Source organism: Bos mutus, chromosome 9 (genome assembly GCF_027580195.1).
Source record: "Bos mutus isolate GX-2022 chromosome 9, NWIPB_WYAK_1.1, whole genome shotgun sequence".
Taxonomy (NCBI): Eukaryota; Metazoa; Chordata; class Mammalia; order Artiodactyla; family Bovidae; genus Bos; species Bos mutus.
Window position 1 is genome coordinate 62611420 of NC_091625.1, and position 17476 is coordinate 62628895.

General features: G+C 38.4%; 1 protein-coding gene across 3 annotated transcripts in view; it reads right to left on the minus strand.

Annotated features, from left to right (window-relative positions):
- Nucleotides 1–1382: 1382 nt before the first annotated feature.
- Nucleotides 1383–17476, minus strand: part of CFAP206 (cilia and flagella associated protein 206) — a 35815-nt gene continuing 19721 nt past the window's right edge. For all 3 annotated transcript variants that reach the window (XM_070377136.1, XM_005902889.2, XM_014480500.2), the window contains 5 exons: nt 13135–13333; nt 11029–11169; nt 8162–8355; nt 5819–5962; nt 1383–1785 (listed from right to left, as the gene is read on the minus strand). In XM_070377136.1, the coding sequence (XP_070233237.1) occupies nt 1555–1785; nt 5819–5962; nt 8162–8355; nt 11029–11169; nt 13135–13333 (909 nt within the window). In that variant the 3' untranslated portion in view covers nt 1383–1554. The remainder of the gene's footprint in view (nt 1786–5818; nt 5963–8161; nt 8356–11028; nt 11170–13134; nt 13334–17476) is intronic.

Here is a 17476-nt window from a genome sequence, read left to right on the forward strand (position 1 = left end):
AGCCCTCACACCCCCACTCTCACCCCCAGGTTTTTTGCCTCAACAGCCAGCCAACCTATCTTTAACATCACTTTTAAATTACAGGTATGATAAACAGCAAGGTCCTACTGTGTAACAGAGGGAACTAAATTCAGTATCTTATGATAAACCATAATGGAAAAGAATATAAAAAAGATGTAAGTGAATCCCTTTGCTTAACATTGTAAATCAACTATACTTCAATTAAAAAATTAAACTATAGGTATGAAAATCATGACAACTTAGAAGGAGATCTGTTTTTTGAAGTTTACCTCTATAATATATGTGGGAAATGGATTTTGAAGCATATCATGCTATTAATGTAACATTTAACCTATATAGAAAACAAACTATACAAACCCCTTAAGAGTCACATAAGTAAAAAAAAATGTAGTAAATATAAATGAACCCCCAGCTGCTGAGGCCAGTTTTAACAGCCTGTCCATCTGAGAGTCTTCATTACCCATCCATGTGTATTAGGAGCATGTAAGGCGGTAAGAAAACAACAGCTGTAAAATTCAGCTCTCAGTAATTCACAGGGGCCTGAAACAGCTGCCTGTGGAGTCAGGCAAACAGGGCAAAGGAGTGAAGCGGGAGCCCCGTAAGGCATCGGAGTCGCCCCGCTGTTACACTGCAACCAGAGGCACCTGCCCTACAAAAGGGCAGAGCCACTGCTTACGGAAGGCTGACCGAGTTATTCCAGAAGGCTGCCAGATATTCCAGTCTTTTCAAGGGGCCGTCAGCCAGACTCCAAGTAAAATTTCCAGATTTTAAAAGACATCATGTGATCACAACTATGACTTAGGGTTACATTTTAAGTACTATTACAATTAGAAAAGAGAAATGAGAGGTTAAAAAAATAAGTGTTCAACAAATTCGTGCTAGATAAAAGATAAACAGATAAAATAATCTGAGTAAAGGAATACTGAAGTATTAAAATCAAGACCTCAATTGGGATAAATAAACAAAAATAAAAACATCATGTGGGCCTTTGTTCTAACTGTTCCAAATTAATGAAATCTTATACCAATTTAATTCATGTTACATTGGATAGCTAATGAAGCTGAAACTGTTAACTACATTTAAAATTTTTAATGTTCAATATTAACTGTGATTTTAGAAATAAACTTCTATCCCAGGCATAATAATCTGATGCTAATGTATAAAAAGTTATCTAAATAAATTTCCATCCCAAGCATAATAATATTATATATAACTATCTAATCATATGTTAATATATTAATATCTAATAATTTCAGTCTCGATACTGCCAAACATTTTCTTAGAAGTCAAAGAGGAATGGACAGAGTTTTACTTTTCAATTTTAATAGAATGAAAAATGTATTACAGAAAACAATGTTTCCTTTTTTGTAGGAGTTTGACAGTGCATATAAATGAGAATCCAAAAACATTCATACCACCAATGAATGTACCAGCCCCCCCAAAGTCAGTGAATTTTCACAGATGCAAACATACTCCTAAATATTTGCCACTGTTCATAAGTTGTGGTATCCATATTAAAAACTCGGTCTCTAACTAGGTTTCATCAACCGCTCTAGTTAAGTTCACCTTGACTCCATAGGTGGTCTTAGTTTGGCCCCCACGGAGACCAGCTATGTAAATCTGCGGCCGGGGCACTCGGCTGCTGCCCTCCCTCATGGACTGCGTACCAACATCCTTTGAAGGGTACACCTGGGAACAGTTTTCTCTTCTCATGTGACTATGATCAGTCTGTACCGAGTGAGTAACTTTCCGACGCAAATTGGCCTAAGTAGAAAGAGAATTACACTGGAATGAACATTCCTCTAAAGAACAAATAAAATACTCTAAGATACTAGTTAATATCTGCTTTTTACTCTAAGGTAATAGCTATCAAAAGGAAAGTTATGACCAACCTAGATAGCATATTCAAAAGCAGAGACATTACGTTGCCAACAAAGGTCCATCTAGTCAAAGTTTTTCCAGTGCTCATGTATGGATGTGAGAGTTGGACTGTGAAGAAAGCTGAGCGCCAAAGAATTGATGCTTTTGAACTGTGGTATTGGAGAAGACTCTTGAGAGTCCCTTGGACTGCAAGGAGATCCAACCAATCCATTCTAAAGGAGGTCAGTCCTGGGTGTTCACTGGAAGGACTGATGCTAAAGCTGAAACTCCAATACTTTGGCCACCTCATGCAAAGAGTTGACTCATTGGAAAAGACTCTGATGCTGGGAGAGATTGGGGGCAGGAGGAGAAGGGGACGACAGAGGATGAGATGGCTGGATGGCATCACCAACTCAATGGACATGAGTTTGAGTAAACTCCGGGAGTTGGTGATGGACAGGGAGGCCTGGCGTGCTGCGATTCATGGGGTCACAAAAAGCTGGACACGACTAAGCAACTGAACTGAACTGAACTGAACTGAGTAGCTAATATCTGCCTTTTTTTCCCCCTCCTCTCCATCCACAAAGAAATTAGTCCTACAACACAGCATGTTTCTACAAAACATTAAAATATTAGACAATTTAGAGCATGTTAGAAAATAAATACCCTTTGCTGAGAAGTAGGAAAATAGATTAATGAAAATGGACATAAAAACCTAAAGATAAAATGTACAGATTCAAATGTACAGTGAGCTCAATTCATTATTATACTTTGAGAGTCATACCACTTGGATTTTTTTTTCCCCACCATTCTTGGTTTATTTGTTTAAAAGACAAAAATTTTAAGATTTCCACTGTCTTACTTAAATGGGCTTCACCCAACACTTAATTTGAAATGTTCAGATGTTTCCAGATAACATTTTATATTATTCTACATTTTGCTTACTCCTTTTACAGATTACTAGTAAACATTAGGTTAAACAGATTACTCTAGCTGGGAAGCAAAGAAGAGTTTATATAAAGGAGAATAAGGGTTTTACTGAAGGTGTGGTGAAGCCACAGGAAAAAACTCAGAAGGGATTAGAACATGTGAGTTAAGAAGGAGAGACCTAGAATTAGAGGAAACATTTCAGAGTTTGAGATACTGCAGATGATGGAGAACTACTTCTGCCCACAACTTATTGTCTACATTAGTAGGGCTTTACTATTCCTATGTCTTCATTAGCATAATTTTACTATTCTGAGAGTCTCTTGCCAAAGCAAATCACTTGACTTCATTATACAGCATCCTGAAAGATGCATCAACTCTTCAGTAGTAAACATTAACACAGAGAAGAAACCCTAGGACTCTTTGTATCAGTTGCCTTCAGATTCACCTGCTTATTTCCATCAATCCTGGACTGCTTGTTCATGATCTTTACCCAACCCAATTCAAGCCTCAAACCCATCCCCCAATTGATCCCAGGCATTGAAACACCTACCTTCAACTAAATTTCGAAGTCTCAATAAATCCTGACCTTACTCTTCCCCACTCCAAGACTCTGCAAAGCTCTGCTGAAGGGGTGGTTTCCCTCACCACTGTAAGCCATATACTCAGTTTTGTCTTATCAACAAGTTGTTCTGGGTAATATATGGGGAGCTGGCATTCAACATGCTGCAAATCTAGGGGTAATTTGGTCTAAGGTGGGGGTCTGAATGAAGCTGAAGAATGAGAAGAGAGAGTCCAGTTAGTACAAAGTTCCGCCCCACTGAACACTCCATTCTCTTTTTAAAATTTCCAGCCCAGATCTAACATTTACTTCTCACAGTCTGTCTAACCATCACTCCTCTCTTCTCCATTGCCTATCTGTATCTCAAGGTCAACTTAATAAGTCACCTATGTCAATGGGATAGAATTTTTATTTCACTTCTGTTAAACCACTTAACAGAAATGTATCAATGTTCACCTGCTAAACTATTAGTTCCTGAAGAACAAAGCAGCAGGGTATGTAAGCTACCCAGTACACATCTGATGACTTTGTGCAAGTATAGTAGATAATAGAAAAGAATACAGGGAATGGGAGCTTCAAGAACTACAAAAGAATAACTGGTGAGAATGCTAATGGGACGATGATTGGAAGATACACCAGGAAGCTGAAGCTTTCTCATCTTGAGAAATCAGGGGCTAAAAAGTTGCCACCAGGGAGGATAACAAGGGAATTGATATGGTTAGTGACAAGAGAGACTGAATATACAAACAGACATAGGCTGGACCTTATATGAAATAGAACTCTAACCTACAACCTCTGCAGCAACCAGTCTCAGAAGATAAACCACAACCTCAGTAGCTGTAGCAATCAGCTCAGAACAGCCCTATTTTTTTTTGGCTGCCTCCCCTTCCAACTCTGAACCAATCAGAGAAAGCCTAATGTTCACTAAGCCAATCACATGAGATGCCCTGCTACTAGTTAGCCTGCATGTAGTTAGTCTGCCTCTTGTTTCCTGTCCCTTGGACTGCAAGAAGATCCAACCAGTCTATTCTAAAGGAAATCAGTCCTGAATATTCATTGGAAGGACTGATGCTGAAGCTGAAACTTTGGCCACCTGATGCAAAGATCTGACTCATTGGAAAAAGCCCTGATGCTGGGAAAGATTGAAGGCAGGAAGAGAAGGGGACGACAGAGGATGAGATGGTTGGATGGCATCACCGACTCGATGGACATGAGTTTGAGCAAGCTCTGGGAGTTGATGATGGACAGGGAAGCCTGGTGTGCTGCAGTCCATGGGGTCGCAAAGCGCCAGACATGATTGAGGGACTGAACTGAACTGAGTTTCCTGTCAACTTCCTCCAGAGGAATACCCAAGCCTCCCCCTTTTTCACTATAAAACTTTTTCACTCCTCTCCCCTACTCTGAGTCCCTGCCCAATGCAAGTGATGGTGACTGACTCCTTGGATACAGCAATCTTTAAATAAATAGCCTCTGTTCTCACATGAGTAGTCTTCGTTTATTTCCATACCTTATTTCAGTTAAAGAGATGGATAAAATATACTGAGAAAAGGCTACAGATAAAAGAGGTCTGTTCCTTCACACTGTATTTGCTGTTTAAAATGACAAGATGCTATAAAAAGGATGAGTGGAGGGAATTCCACTGAGTCAGTAAGGATGAAAGTTTTAAAGACAGACTTCAAGGGTAGGTGCATGCCTGAGTGCTAAGTCACTTCAGTCATGTCCAACTCTTTGCAACCCCAAGGACTATAGCTCTCCAGGATCCTCTGTCCAAGGGATTCTTCAGGCAAGAATACTGAAGTGGGTTGCCATGCCCTCCTCCAGGGGATCGTTCCGACCCAGGGATTGAACCTGCATCTCTTATGTCTCCTGCATTGGCAGGCGGGTTCTTTAGCACCAGCATCACCTGGGAAGCCCTCAAGGGTAGGCACCTGCTGTGATTAAGATGACTAAGAATCGGAAGGACAGGCGTGTCAAGTGTCTGGAAGGAACACATTGACAATAAGAGGCGAATGTATCCATGATATAATAGAGGTAGCATTCTGCTTCTCAAGAAAGTCCAAAAAGGAGAAGAGTATGCTTTAAATGATTAGAAGAAGCTGGAGGGCTTTACATACTAGCACCCCATAGGTTGGCACAATAGATTAAAACCATTATATAGATCAATAGAGAGACAGAAGGATAGAAACTATTACTGTTATAGTTATTGACTGATAAAATTTGAGAGCAGCTTCATGCTTTTATATTTCTACATATGCTTAATACTAGAAGATAATGTTGTAAAGCTAGAAAATTATAAATTATGCTAATTATTTTTATTTTAGCAAAAAAAAACTGTACAACTCACTATTTCATGTAAATAATTTAGCATACCAACTCTATGAATAACAGATTAAAATTCTTCAAAATTCTCCAACTATAAATAATTTAGAAGATAATATTGTTACAAACCAATTTTATAGCTTTTCTTCTTAATTCCCATTCATTCCACTCATATGATCTCACAATTGTTGGTGGCAACAAGTGCGTATCCGTCTGAGTGCCAGTTTCACATTTTGTAATTGGTTTTATATAACGTTTGTCAACCTCTTTCATCTAAAGAAGTAGAGTTTTATAATTAATACTTCTAAAAAATAAACATTATTTTACAGATAACTAAAATATTTAGCTAAAATTAACAAAACATTAGAAAAAGAAGAATATGAAACTTACTTGTAAATATCAGCAAAGAAAAAAAAAATAAAAGCTCATAATTAAAGTAAGCCAAATGTAATTAATTTCCTGGGCATTGTGGATTTGTGCCCAATTTTATTTTATACCTCCTTAATGTAGGAGGTATATTTTGAAAGGAGAAAACATAACATCACTCATTCCCAAATCAAATGCTCCTCTCCAATTTTCACAATTGAAGCATAAGTGAATACCTTATTGGAAATGGATTGAAGCTTAGAATAGCTATTAAGTATTAGGTATAAATCATGTTTGTTTAAGGTATCAGAATACCTTTAGAATATATCTTAAACAATGTATACACAGCAGATTATTATCCATTTTAGTTAAATAGATTCATTTTTCTTCCAAAGCACCCAGAAGCTCACTACAGTATTAAAATATTGAGTATTCAATAATTCCAGGCTAAACAAGTTATGATTATGCTGGAAATGAGGCTGCTGGAGCAGGTAGAGAGGCTTAAGAAACTCCAGTCCTAGAGAAGGAGAGGGCAAATAGATTAACTTCTTTCTCCAAATCAAGAAACAGATGATTTACTAAATGCCTACTATTTAGCATAAGATATAATTTCTGCCTTCAAAATGACCTTATGATATAATTAGGTAGATAAAAAGATGCTGAAAGATAACAATATTATATCAATACAAGTAAATGGCAAGTAAAAATTATGAATATAATATGAAATATGTAGAGGGAATACTCACTTCTAAGGGTAGTGAAGGTTAGTGAAGGATTAAATACACAGAAAGGGAAAACCAGGAATGTAGGAGGAAATTGTCCTTTAATAGAAAAGATATCCACACTCAGCATACCTTTCTGATTATCTGAGTCTAGTCTTTCCCTGTCTTCCTGCTACCTTAAAAGGACAGCTGCAGTGTCACATCAACAGGCTGGCAGAGGCGTGTCAGAACAAGAGTGCCAACAGCAGATCCCTTTCAGCCATGTCATCCCTGGCCGGTTCTCAGTCTCCTTGCCCAAGCATTCAGACCACCCTCTGTGCTCACAGTCACCAGCCCCATCTTCCTCCTACCAGTTACTGCTGGGGTCCTTGCCAACCCAGTTAGTCCAGCCCAAACCCACCTGCTTGATCATTAGAATGTTGATACATATTAAAAAAAAACATTCATAAATAATGCCTTGCAGGATTTTACTTTAGTGAGTTTAAAAGGGGTAAATTAAACCAGAGAGGATGACAGAGTAATTAAAAGTTGGAACAGTGAAAATGAGAGGCAAGAAGAAAACAAGGATCTACAACAGCAGAATGGGAACTCCTGCAGGCAGGGATTGTTACCTGCTTTGTTCACTGTGCCAAGTATCATGCCTGGCACATGGCAAGCAGTTCAGGAAATGTCTGTTGAATGTATTAGGGGATAGGCACCAATTCACACAGAAACACACCTTCAGATTCATTCTGCAGCCTTTCAGACTACTGCCATTTAAACTTGTTAAATGATTTCACACCTCTGAGCGTGAGTTATCACCTGTATTACCTGTACTGAGCTCCTTCAGTTTTAGACAAGGAAATACTGTAGTTTCAATGATTTATCTCAATTGGCACCCCACTCCAGTACGCTTGCCTGGAAAATCCCATGGACGGAGGAGCCTGGTAGGCTGCAGTTCGTGGGGTCGCTAAAAGTCAGACACAACTGAGCGACTTCACTTTCACTTTTCACTTTCACATACTGGAGAAGGAAATAGCAACCCACTCCAGTGTTCTTGCCTGGAGAATCCCAGGGACGGGGGAGCCTGATGGGCTGCCGTCTATGGGGTCGCACAGAGTCAGACATGACTGAAGCGACTTAGCAGCAGCAGCAGCAGTCTTGTCCTTCCAGATTTTTTCCAGTCCAATTCATCAGTTTGACTCCTTATCTTGTTTTCATTTACTTTTTGTGGATTTCCTTAGTTTCCATCTTTGGATGTGAATGCCTTTCAGATAACCTGTAAAGGCCCTCATCTGACCATGTCTCCTGCCTGGACTTGGGAAGCATTCTACAACAAAATGTAACTTTTTTATCAACTACATTTTTAAATGTCATAAATTCTTAAAATGCCAACCCTGCTTACCTGAGAATACTGAATAAGGCTTTCAAACTGTTGATGAAGTTCCAGTAGCTGAATCAATTCTGCATTTCTTTTGGCTTTTTCTCTAATTATATCAATGTAATTTTCAGGATTTTCTGCAAACGAATATGCAGCATCTCTGGTATTGAAAGTATAATACTTATCTTTATATTTCAAAATTCCAATTGATGGATTTCCTGAAAATTAAGAAAAGGAACTAAATTAGATAGGAAATACTCAGTGATTCTATGTTTATAATACGCTCATAGAACCCTTCCCTCATACTCCATTTTTAATACATCACATGTCTTTATTTAGCTGAAATGTTACAACTAGCAGTTTTAAGTTACACATTTTGTTAAATTATATTTATGTAAAATTCAAAAGAAATTTATTTTATATTTTTAATTTGGGGGGGAGGGGCCACACCGTGCCACATACAGGATCTTCGTTCCCTGACTAGAGATTGAAACTATGCCTCCTGCATTGGAAGCGTGGAGTCTTAACCACTGGACTGCTAGGGAAGTACCATATTGTTAAGCTTTAAATTATGATTTTATCTAAACATAGTTCACTATCCAGATATAAGTTGCTTAAAAATCTTCTATGGGAAGCCACTTAGTCATCTAGCAGGTTTTTCAAATCTCCTTAAACCAAACCAACTACTAGAAGCATTGTTTTAAAAATAATTTGGTAAGAACTACAAAAATGAGACATTTTTCCCAAAATGCACATTTGCATGTTAGGAAGTATTTCCCACTATGAAAAGATACTACATAAAATATGGGTTATAAGTATCCACAGTTTGTGGGAATTATATAGGAAACAGTAACACTCTTATTATTCATTCTTTCACTTATTCAACAAATATTTATTGACCCTGTTCTTGGCACTGAGAATACAGTGAAAACAAATCAATAAATATAGCATAGGCCAGAGAGTGATCAGTGCTACAGAAAACAAATAAGTAAACAGATTAAAGTAAAGCAGTTTAAACAGCCAAAGGAAGGAGGTTGGGATTGATATTTTAAAGTGGGTGAACAGAGAAGGCTGAATAAGATGAGGGAGCAAGGTATGTAGCTATGTGGGGGTGAGGGGGAAAGTGGTCCAAGTAGAGGGAATAGTCAGTGCAAAAGCTCTGAGGTGAAAAATGGACTTGGAATGTTTGGGAATAGCAAGAAGGCCAGTGGGGCTGGAGCAGTGTGCAAGGGAAGAAGGGGCAGACAATAAAGTCAACGATGTCATCTGAAAGGACTCTGTCAGGTAAGCCCCAGCATCACCTGGGGACTCAAGCCCTGTGATCTGCAGTCTTGAGGAAGGAGAGACTCCTAGAGCATTCCTCCCAGGCAGCGTAGGTGGCTACTGCCCAGAGAACAGTGTAGACGTAGAAGCAACGGAATAAGCAGAAATAAAGTCTCCAGACTAGCTGATTCAGAAAGGATGCTAAAACCCAAAGCCCCACAAGTCTGTCTACTTTTCTCATTCTCCCCCTTTCTTAGAATCATAGTTGATGGGAGCTGGAAGGGACCAAAGAGATTTCCTAATTGGTCCTTCTCCTTTTCTGGACCTGGAAACTGAGGTCCAAAGCACAAGATTTGCTCAAAATTACCCTGTTTACTAACAGACAATGGGGACTAGAAACCAGGCTCTCCAAGTGCTGCTACTGCTAAGTCGCTTCAGTTGTGTCCGACTCTGTGCAACCCCTAGACGGCAGCCCACCAGGCTCCGCCGTCCCTGGGATTCTCCAGGCAAGAACACTGGAGTGGGTTGCCATTTCCTTCGCCAATGCATGAAAATGAAAAGTGAAAGTGAAGTTGCTCAGTCGTGTCCGACTCTTTGCAACCCCACGGACTGTAGCCTACCAGGCTCCTCCATCCATAGCTTTTCCAGCCACATGGTGGTACTGCTCTCTTCACTCTGCATCCATGTTTCTCTCTGTTTGTCTATCTCATGACTCCCTTCCTTTTGTATTTGTGAACAGAGAGAGAGAGAGAAATTGGGGAGAGGGGAGGAAAGGGAAGGAAAAAACAGAACAGAGAAGAAAGAAACCACCTCCATTCCATTGCTTTTCATTACTTCATGGCTCTTGTTTGGTTTCTCTCCACTATCAGTGACCCTCATGGGACCTCAGAATACTATTCTCTCAGTTCCCCAAGGTAAACCTTTTATTACTCCCATAATAAAAAAATCTACTACCATAAAAAAACGAGTCAAAGTGTATGTTCTCTACCCTGCATATATACAATCCCAATAATTCTTTGTAATGATTCTATTTCTAATTCACATGGCAGTTTTTGAATAATAATTTATTTTCCTCTCAATTTCTGATTTACTTTGTTTTGGAGAAGCTCCAGTAATATATATATACCTCATAGGGGAATTTGACTTGATAAAATACTGGCCATTTCTTTAGTGGGATCTGACTTATACAGAAATACTGATCTATGTTAATGGAATAGAGCCATAAAGTGACAAAGAATATTTTTTAATAAACATATCGGTCACACTAGTGTTGCTCTTTCAAGTAATCACTTTGGAAAATGACATATTTTAGGAATGCCATATAATGTTTCTAGAATCCTTCACTGACATATGAGTCATCCCCTCTTATGACACTGCAGCACTTATATTTCATGATATACATTCCATCACTTATCACTTGCATTGTAACTTATTTATGTCAGTTTATCAGGTTATACTGCAAGCGCTTCAGAGATAAATACTTCATTTGGATCACATTTGTAGCTCCTTTCTTAGTTCAACATTAGATTCCATAAAGTTTTACAAAGTGAATGAGTGACAATAAGCACATTTCATTTAAATAAAAAAAAATTCGAGAAGGGAGAACAGTATTATTTCCAATGACGTACCTGGAAGGAGAAGACCATCTGTTGTAGCAAAAGTGTAAGCACAAAATCCCCGATACTGAATCAATAATTTATCAAAATTGGCTGTTGTTTCTGGGAAAAGCCACTCCAGTTTTTTGAAATCTGCCACATTTACTTTATCTTCTAAAATGAAAGAGGAGTACAAGAGAAACCTTATTCATTGCGTAAATGAGCAGAAGAGACTGGCTGCTATGTGACTAAAACAGAAATAAATTAACTAACAGCATAGCTCTTAGTAACATAATATGCGAGGTGACAAAATACTTTGAATACGATGCTTATATACTAGGACCGTCCCTTCTTGAAATGGTTGAGAATGAGCAGAAAGAGTCACAAAAACATTTTTCAGTAACTTAATTTTGATACAAGGAGTGCAATTTTTGTTCTTCACACTTATAAAAAGTCTTCTTCATGTTGCTACTTTTTTTTTACACAAATAAAAAAGAGCCTTTACAAAGCACTGATGCCTGAGCATCTTGCTTTTGCAGTGCTACCTTCACTTCTGTTTCTGGCTCTGTATGCAAACAGTAGACACTATAAACGACCCTGTGGCTACAGCTGGAAGTAAATGCATACTTCAGAAAAAACAAACCTTCTTCCCTCTTCTTTCCTGATGTGCCTGAAAGCTTCAAACAGTGATGAGATGTGGCAAGTATAAATTTTTTTAGAAGAACACTGGGTCTCCCAATTCACTGGAGCAGTGACTTGATAAATTGTGTTCTAGTGCATAAACAATTCTGATTCATAGTAGGAGATGACACATCTTGCCAATATGGTTGAATTTAATATCTACTGCTGAAGTGCCTTTAACTTTTCAATTTCATTTAGTATTTGCATAGATATGCTGTTTCAACAAAATGACATGAGTAGGAAAAACTTTAACTGGGAGGATGTTTTAAAGTCTTTCTGATTTAGTGTTCAGGTTTTACATATTCTAGCAGTTTAAGAGTGAGTGTTACCACTATATTTTATTTTTCACTTTCAAAAAAATAGAATTTGAAAAGGAAATTTAAAGAGTAAACTATTTAATTTCATTTTCTCAAAAAACTTTCCATTTTAGGCAACAATTCAATTCCCAAACTCTATTTTGACATTTCTTATGAATTTTGAGTTGTATTTAACTCAAATTATAGAAGGGGCTACAAATATAAAAAGAAGTTTATTGGTAAAGACAGCCTTTATATAAGAATCAGTGCATCTCTTAAAGGGTCTAAAATGAGCTCGATTTTACAGGAGTAACATGAGCTCGATTGTACAGGAGTAACATTTATTGATTTATAAATTTCCACCTGAATCTGGGGTAGATATATGGCAAAAAGCACTCTGAAAAAGTGGAGCTTTGTTTGCACAAATAGAGCAAGGATTAACATCCTTTTCTACTACAAACCAATTAACAAAATCACTAAGATTACAACTGAAACCCATGAGCACATGAAATCACTCTTAACCAAAACACTAATAATAACATCAGGAATGATTATTGTTGTTCAGTCGCTAAGTCGTGTCTGACTCTTTGTGACCCCATGGACTGTAGCATGCCAGGCTTCCACGTCCTTCACTATCTTCTGGAGTTTGCTCAAATTTATGTACGTTGAGTTGGTGATGAAATCTAACCATCTCATCCTCTACTGCCCTCTTCTCCTTTTGCCTTCAATCTTTCTCAGCATGAGGGGCTTTTCCAGTGAATCAGTTCTTCACATCAGGTGACCAAAGTATTGGAGCTTCAGCTTCAGCATCAGTCCTTCCAGTGAATATTCAGGACTGCTTTCCTTTAGGATGGACTGGTTGAATCTCCTTGCAGTCCAAGGGACTCTCAAGAGTCTTCTCCAACACCACAGTTAGAAAGCATTAATTCTTCAGCAACAGCCTTCTTTATGGTCCAGTGGTTATTGCTGGATAGCAGACTCTTCAGTTTATATATTCACAGTTTTCTACATTTTCTATAATGAACGTTAGTAGTCTTATAATCAAGAAAGATATTCAAAACTTTATCAGAAAGATAAAAGCTGAAAATTTTAAAACAAAAGAGTGACTTTATTCTAGAGGTAATTTTAACAGGAAGAGGAAATAATAGATGATTTCTATTACCTATGTGCTCTTTTATTCTACACACGTCAGTTTTCACAGTCACTCCATCAAGAAGAACTTGCATCACTTTCTCAGGAAAGAACAGGTCATGAGCCCCCAGGAATGGCTCAAGATGAGTAGTTAAATTACTAAGGATGCTAATCAAGACAGTTTCATCTTGAAAGCTAGTCCACAGGTTGGAAAGGGCAATGAAGATGGGCTGCAGAAGAGACAAAAATGTTCAAAATGTCACTGTTTAATAAAATTATAAATCACTCTTAAAAATTAGTACAAATTTCTGTTGTGATAAAGAGATTAATTCTCTTGTAAGACAAGTGAAAGTCTCATGAAGTTAGACAATAGAATCAGTAGAAATTGGACTCACAAATTACAAGAAAATAAACTTGTATTTCAAAGTATATTATTTTGGTATAATTGTTAGAAAGTTAGTTTATTCAAAAGAACCAAAGACATATGATCATGTAAGAAACATTCACGGACACTTCACTTCAAAAGGTCTAGAGGAAAAAAATCTTTTTTTAAAAAAATAGCTAAATATGACTCATTATAATTAGATTTATCTGGCTCAATTATGATTCAAAAGAACTTGGAAAGTCAGGGATACATCTTGGGGCATTTTCTTGTAAGCTGTAAGTTAGAGATTTTGTGTTAGTGAGATAAAATATTTCTTTTTCATATTCATATAACAAAAAATTAATCAGGCCCTACTTATAAGTGAAATAACTTAGGCTTTTGTTCCTTGGTTTTTAAAATCAAATATTGAGAATGATTACAGAAAATTATCAGAAACTCAAAATGCTCCATAAAATATTGTAAATGCATATTGTATATCTTTGGGGCTCCCTGTGCTTAATTGCTCACTCATGTCTGACTCTTTGTGACACCATGGACTGTAGCCCTCCAGGCTCCTCTGTCCATGGGGATTCCTTAGGCAAGAACACTGGAGTGGTTTACCATGGCTTCCTCCAGGGGATCTTCCCAACCCAGTGATCGCTCCCAGATTTACCTAAAAAGGTGATGCAGATAATCAGAAATTCGGAATACATGCAGGTCTTGTAAACAAAGTGATTTTATCTATCTTTTCAGAAAGGTCACAAGTTATATCACCTCTTTGCTGGAGGCAATTTCTAACTAGCTACTGTAAACATGCTTTCAACACTGCACTATGGATTATTTCTGTTGCCACAGACAATACTATGGACCACAGCCTTACCTAACTCAGTGAAGCTATGAGCCATGCCGCGTAGGGCCAACGAAGACAGACGGGTCATGGTGAAGAGTTCTGACAAAATGTGGTCCACCGGAGAAGGGAATGGCAAACCACTTCTGTATCCTTGCCTTGAGAACCCCATAAACAGCATGAAAAGGCAAAAAGATATGACACTGAAAGATGAACTTCTCAGGTTGGTAGGTGCCCAATATGCTACTGGAAAAGAGTGGAGAAATAACTCCAGAAAGAATGAAGAGACGGAGCCAAAGCAAAACAATACCCAGTTGTGGATGTAACTGGTGATGGAAGTAAATTCCGATGCTGTAAAGAGCAATATTGCTTAGGAACCTGGAATGTTAGGTCCATGAATCAAGGCAAACTGGAAGTGATCAAACAGGAGGTGGCAAGAATGAACATTGATATTTTAGGAATCAGTGAACTAAAATGGACTGGGATGGGCAAACTTAACTCACATAATTATATCTACTACTGTGGGAAAGAATCCCTTAGAAGAAATGGAGTAGCCCTCATAGTCAACAAGAGTCCAAAATTCAGTTCTTGGGTGCAATTCCAAAAATAACAGAATCATCTCTGTTCATTTCCAAGGCAAACCATTCAATATCACAATAATCCAAGTCTATGAACCAACCAGTAATGCTGAATAAGCTGAAGTTGAAGTTAGTTCTACAACTAACACCCAAAGAGACACCCTTTTCATTATAGGGGACTGGAATGCAAAAGTAGGAAGTCAAGAAACACCTGGAGTAACAGGCAAATTTGGCCTTGGAGGACAGAATGAATCAGGGCAAAGGCTTATAGAGTTTTGCTGAGAGAATGCACGGGTCATAGCAAACACCCTCTTCCAACAACACAAGAGAAGACTCTACGCATGGACATCACCAGATGATCAACACCAAAATCAGATTGATTATATTCTTTGCATCCAAAGATGGAGAAGCTCTATACAGTCAGTGAAAACAAGACCAGCAGCTGACTGTGGCTCATATCATGAACTCCTTATTGCAAAATAAAGACTTAAATTGAAGAAAGTAGGGAAAACCACTAGACCATTCAGGTATAACCTAAATCAAAACCCTTATGATTATACAGTAGAAGTGACAAACAGATTCCAGGGATTAGATCTGATAGAGTGCCTGAAGAACTATGGATAGAGGTTCGTGACATTGTACAGGAGGTGGTGATCAAGACCACCCCAAAGAAAAAGAAATGCAAAAAGGCAAAATGGTTGTCTGAGGAGGCCTTACAAATAGTAGAGAAGAGAAAGAGAAGCAAAAGGCAAAGGAGAAAAGGAAAGATATACCCATTTGAATGCAGAGTTCCAAAGAATAGCAAGAAGAGATAAGAAAGCCTTCTTCAGTGATCAGTGCAAAGAAATAGAGAAAAACAATACAATGGGAAAGACTAGAGATCTCTTCAAGAAAATTAGAGATACCAAGGGAATATTTCATTCAAGGATGGGCACAATAAAGGACAGCAATGGTATGGACTTAACAGAAGCAGAAGATATTAAGAAGAGGTGGCGAGAAAACACAGAAGAACCATACAAAAAAGATCTTCATAGCCCAGATAACCATGATGGTGTGACCACTCACCTAGAGCCAGACATCCTGGAATCCGAAGTCAAGTGGGCCTTAGGAAGCATCACTACAAACAAAGCTAGTGGAGATGATGGAATTCCAGTTGAGCTATTTCAAATCCTAAAAGCTGATGCTGTAAAAATGCTGCACTCAATATGCCAGCAAATTTGGAAAACTCAGCAGTGGCCACAAGACTGGAAAAAGTCAGTTTATCAACCCCAAAGAAAGGCGATGCCAAAGAATGTTCAAACTACTGCATAACTGCACTCCTCTCACATGATAGCAAAGTAATGCTCAAAATTCTTCAAGCCAGGATTCAACAGTACATGAACCGTGAACTTCCAGATGTTCAAGCTGGTTTTAGAAAAGGCAGAGGAACCAGAGATCAAATTGCCAACATCTGTTGGATCGTCAAAAAAGCAAGAGAGTTCCAGAAAAACATCTACTTCTGTTTTTTGACTATGCCAAAGCCTTTGACTATGTGGATCACAACAAATTGTGGAAATTCTTCAAGAGATGGGAATACCAGACCACCTAACCTGCCTCCTGAGAAATCTGTATGCAGGTCAAGAAGCAACAGTTAGAACTGGATATGGAACAACAGACTGGTTCCAAATTGGGAAAATGAGCATATCAAAGCTGTATATTGTCATCCTGCTTATTTAACTTATATGCAGAGTACATCATGCAAAATTTCGGGCTGGATGAAGCACAAGGTGGAATCAAGACTGCCGGGAGAAATGTCAATCTCAGATACACAGATGATACCACACTTATGGCTGAAAGCAAAGAACTAAAGAGCCTCTTGATGAAAGTGAAAGAGGAGAGTGAAAAACTTGGCTTAACACTCAGCACTCAAAATCGAAGATGATGGCATCCAGTTCCATCACTTCATGGAAAATAGGTGGGGAAACAGTAGAAACAGTGACAGACTTTATTTTTTGGAGCATTCAAAAAAAATGCAGATGGTGACTGCAGCCATTAAATTAAAAGCCAAGAAAAGCTATGACCAACAAAAGCAAAGACATTACTTTGCCAACAAAGGTCTCTCTAGTCAAAGCTATGGTTTTTCCCAGTAGAGTCATGTATGGATGTGAGAGTTGGACCATAAGAAAGCTAAGCACCGAAGAATTGATGCTTTTAAACTGTGGTGTTGGAGAAGACTCTTGAGAATCCCTTGGACTGTAAGGATATCAAACCAGTCAGTCCTAAAGGAAATCAGCCCTGAATATTTATTGGAAGGACTGATGCTGAAGCTGAGACTCCAATATTTTTGCCACCTGATATGAAGAACTGACTCATTGTGAAAGAGTCAGTTGAATCAGGGAAAGATCGCTGATGCTGGGAAAGATTGAATCAGGAGAAATGGGGACGACAGAGGATGAGATGGTTGGATGGCATCAGCAACTCGTTGGACAGAAGTTTGAGCAAGCTCTGGGAGTTAGTGATGGACAGGGAAGCCTAGCATGCTTCAGTCCATGGGATCACAGGGAGTTGGACATGACTGAGCAAGTGAACTGACAGACAATACTGG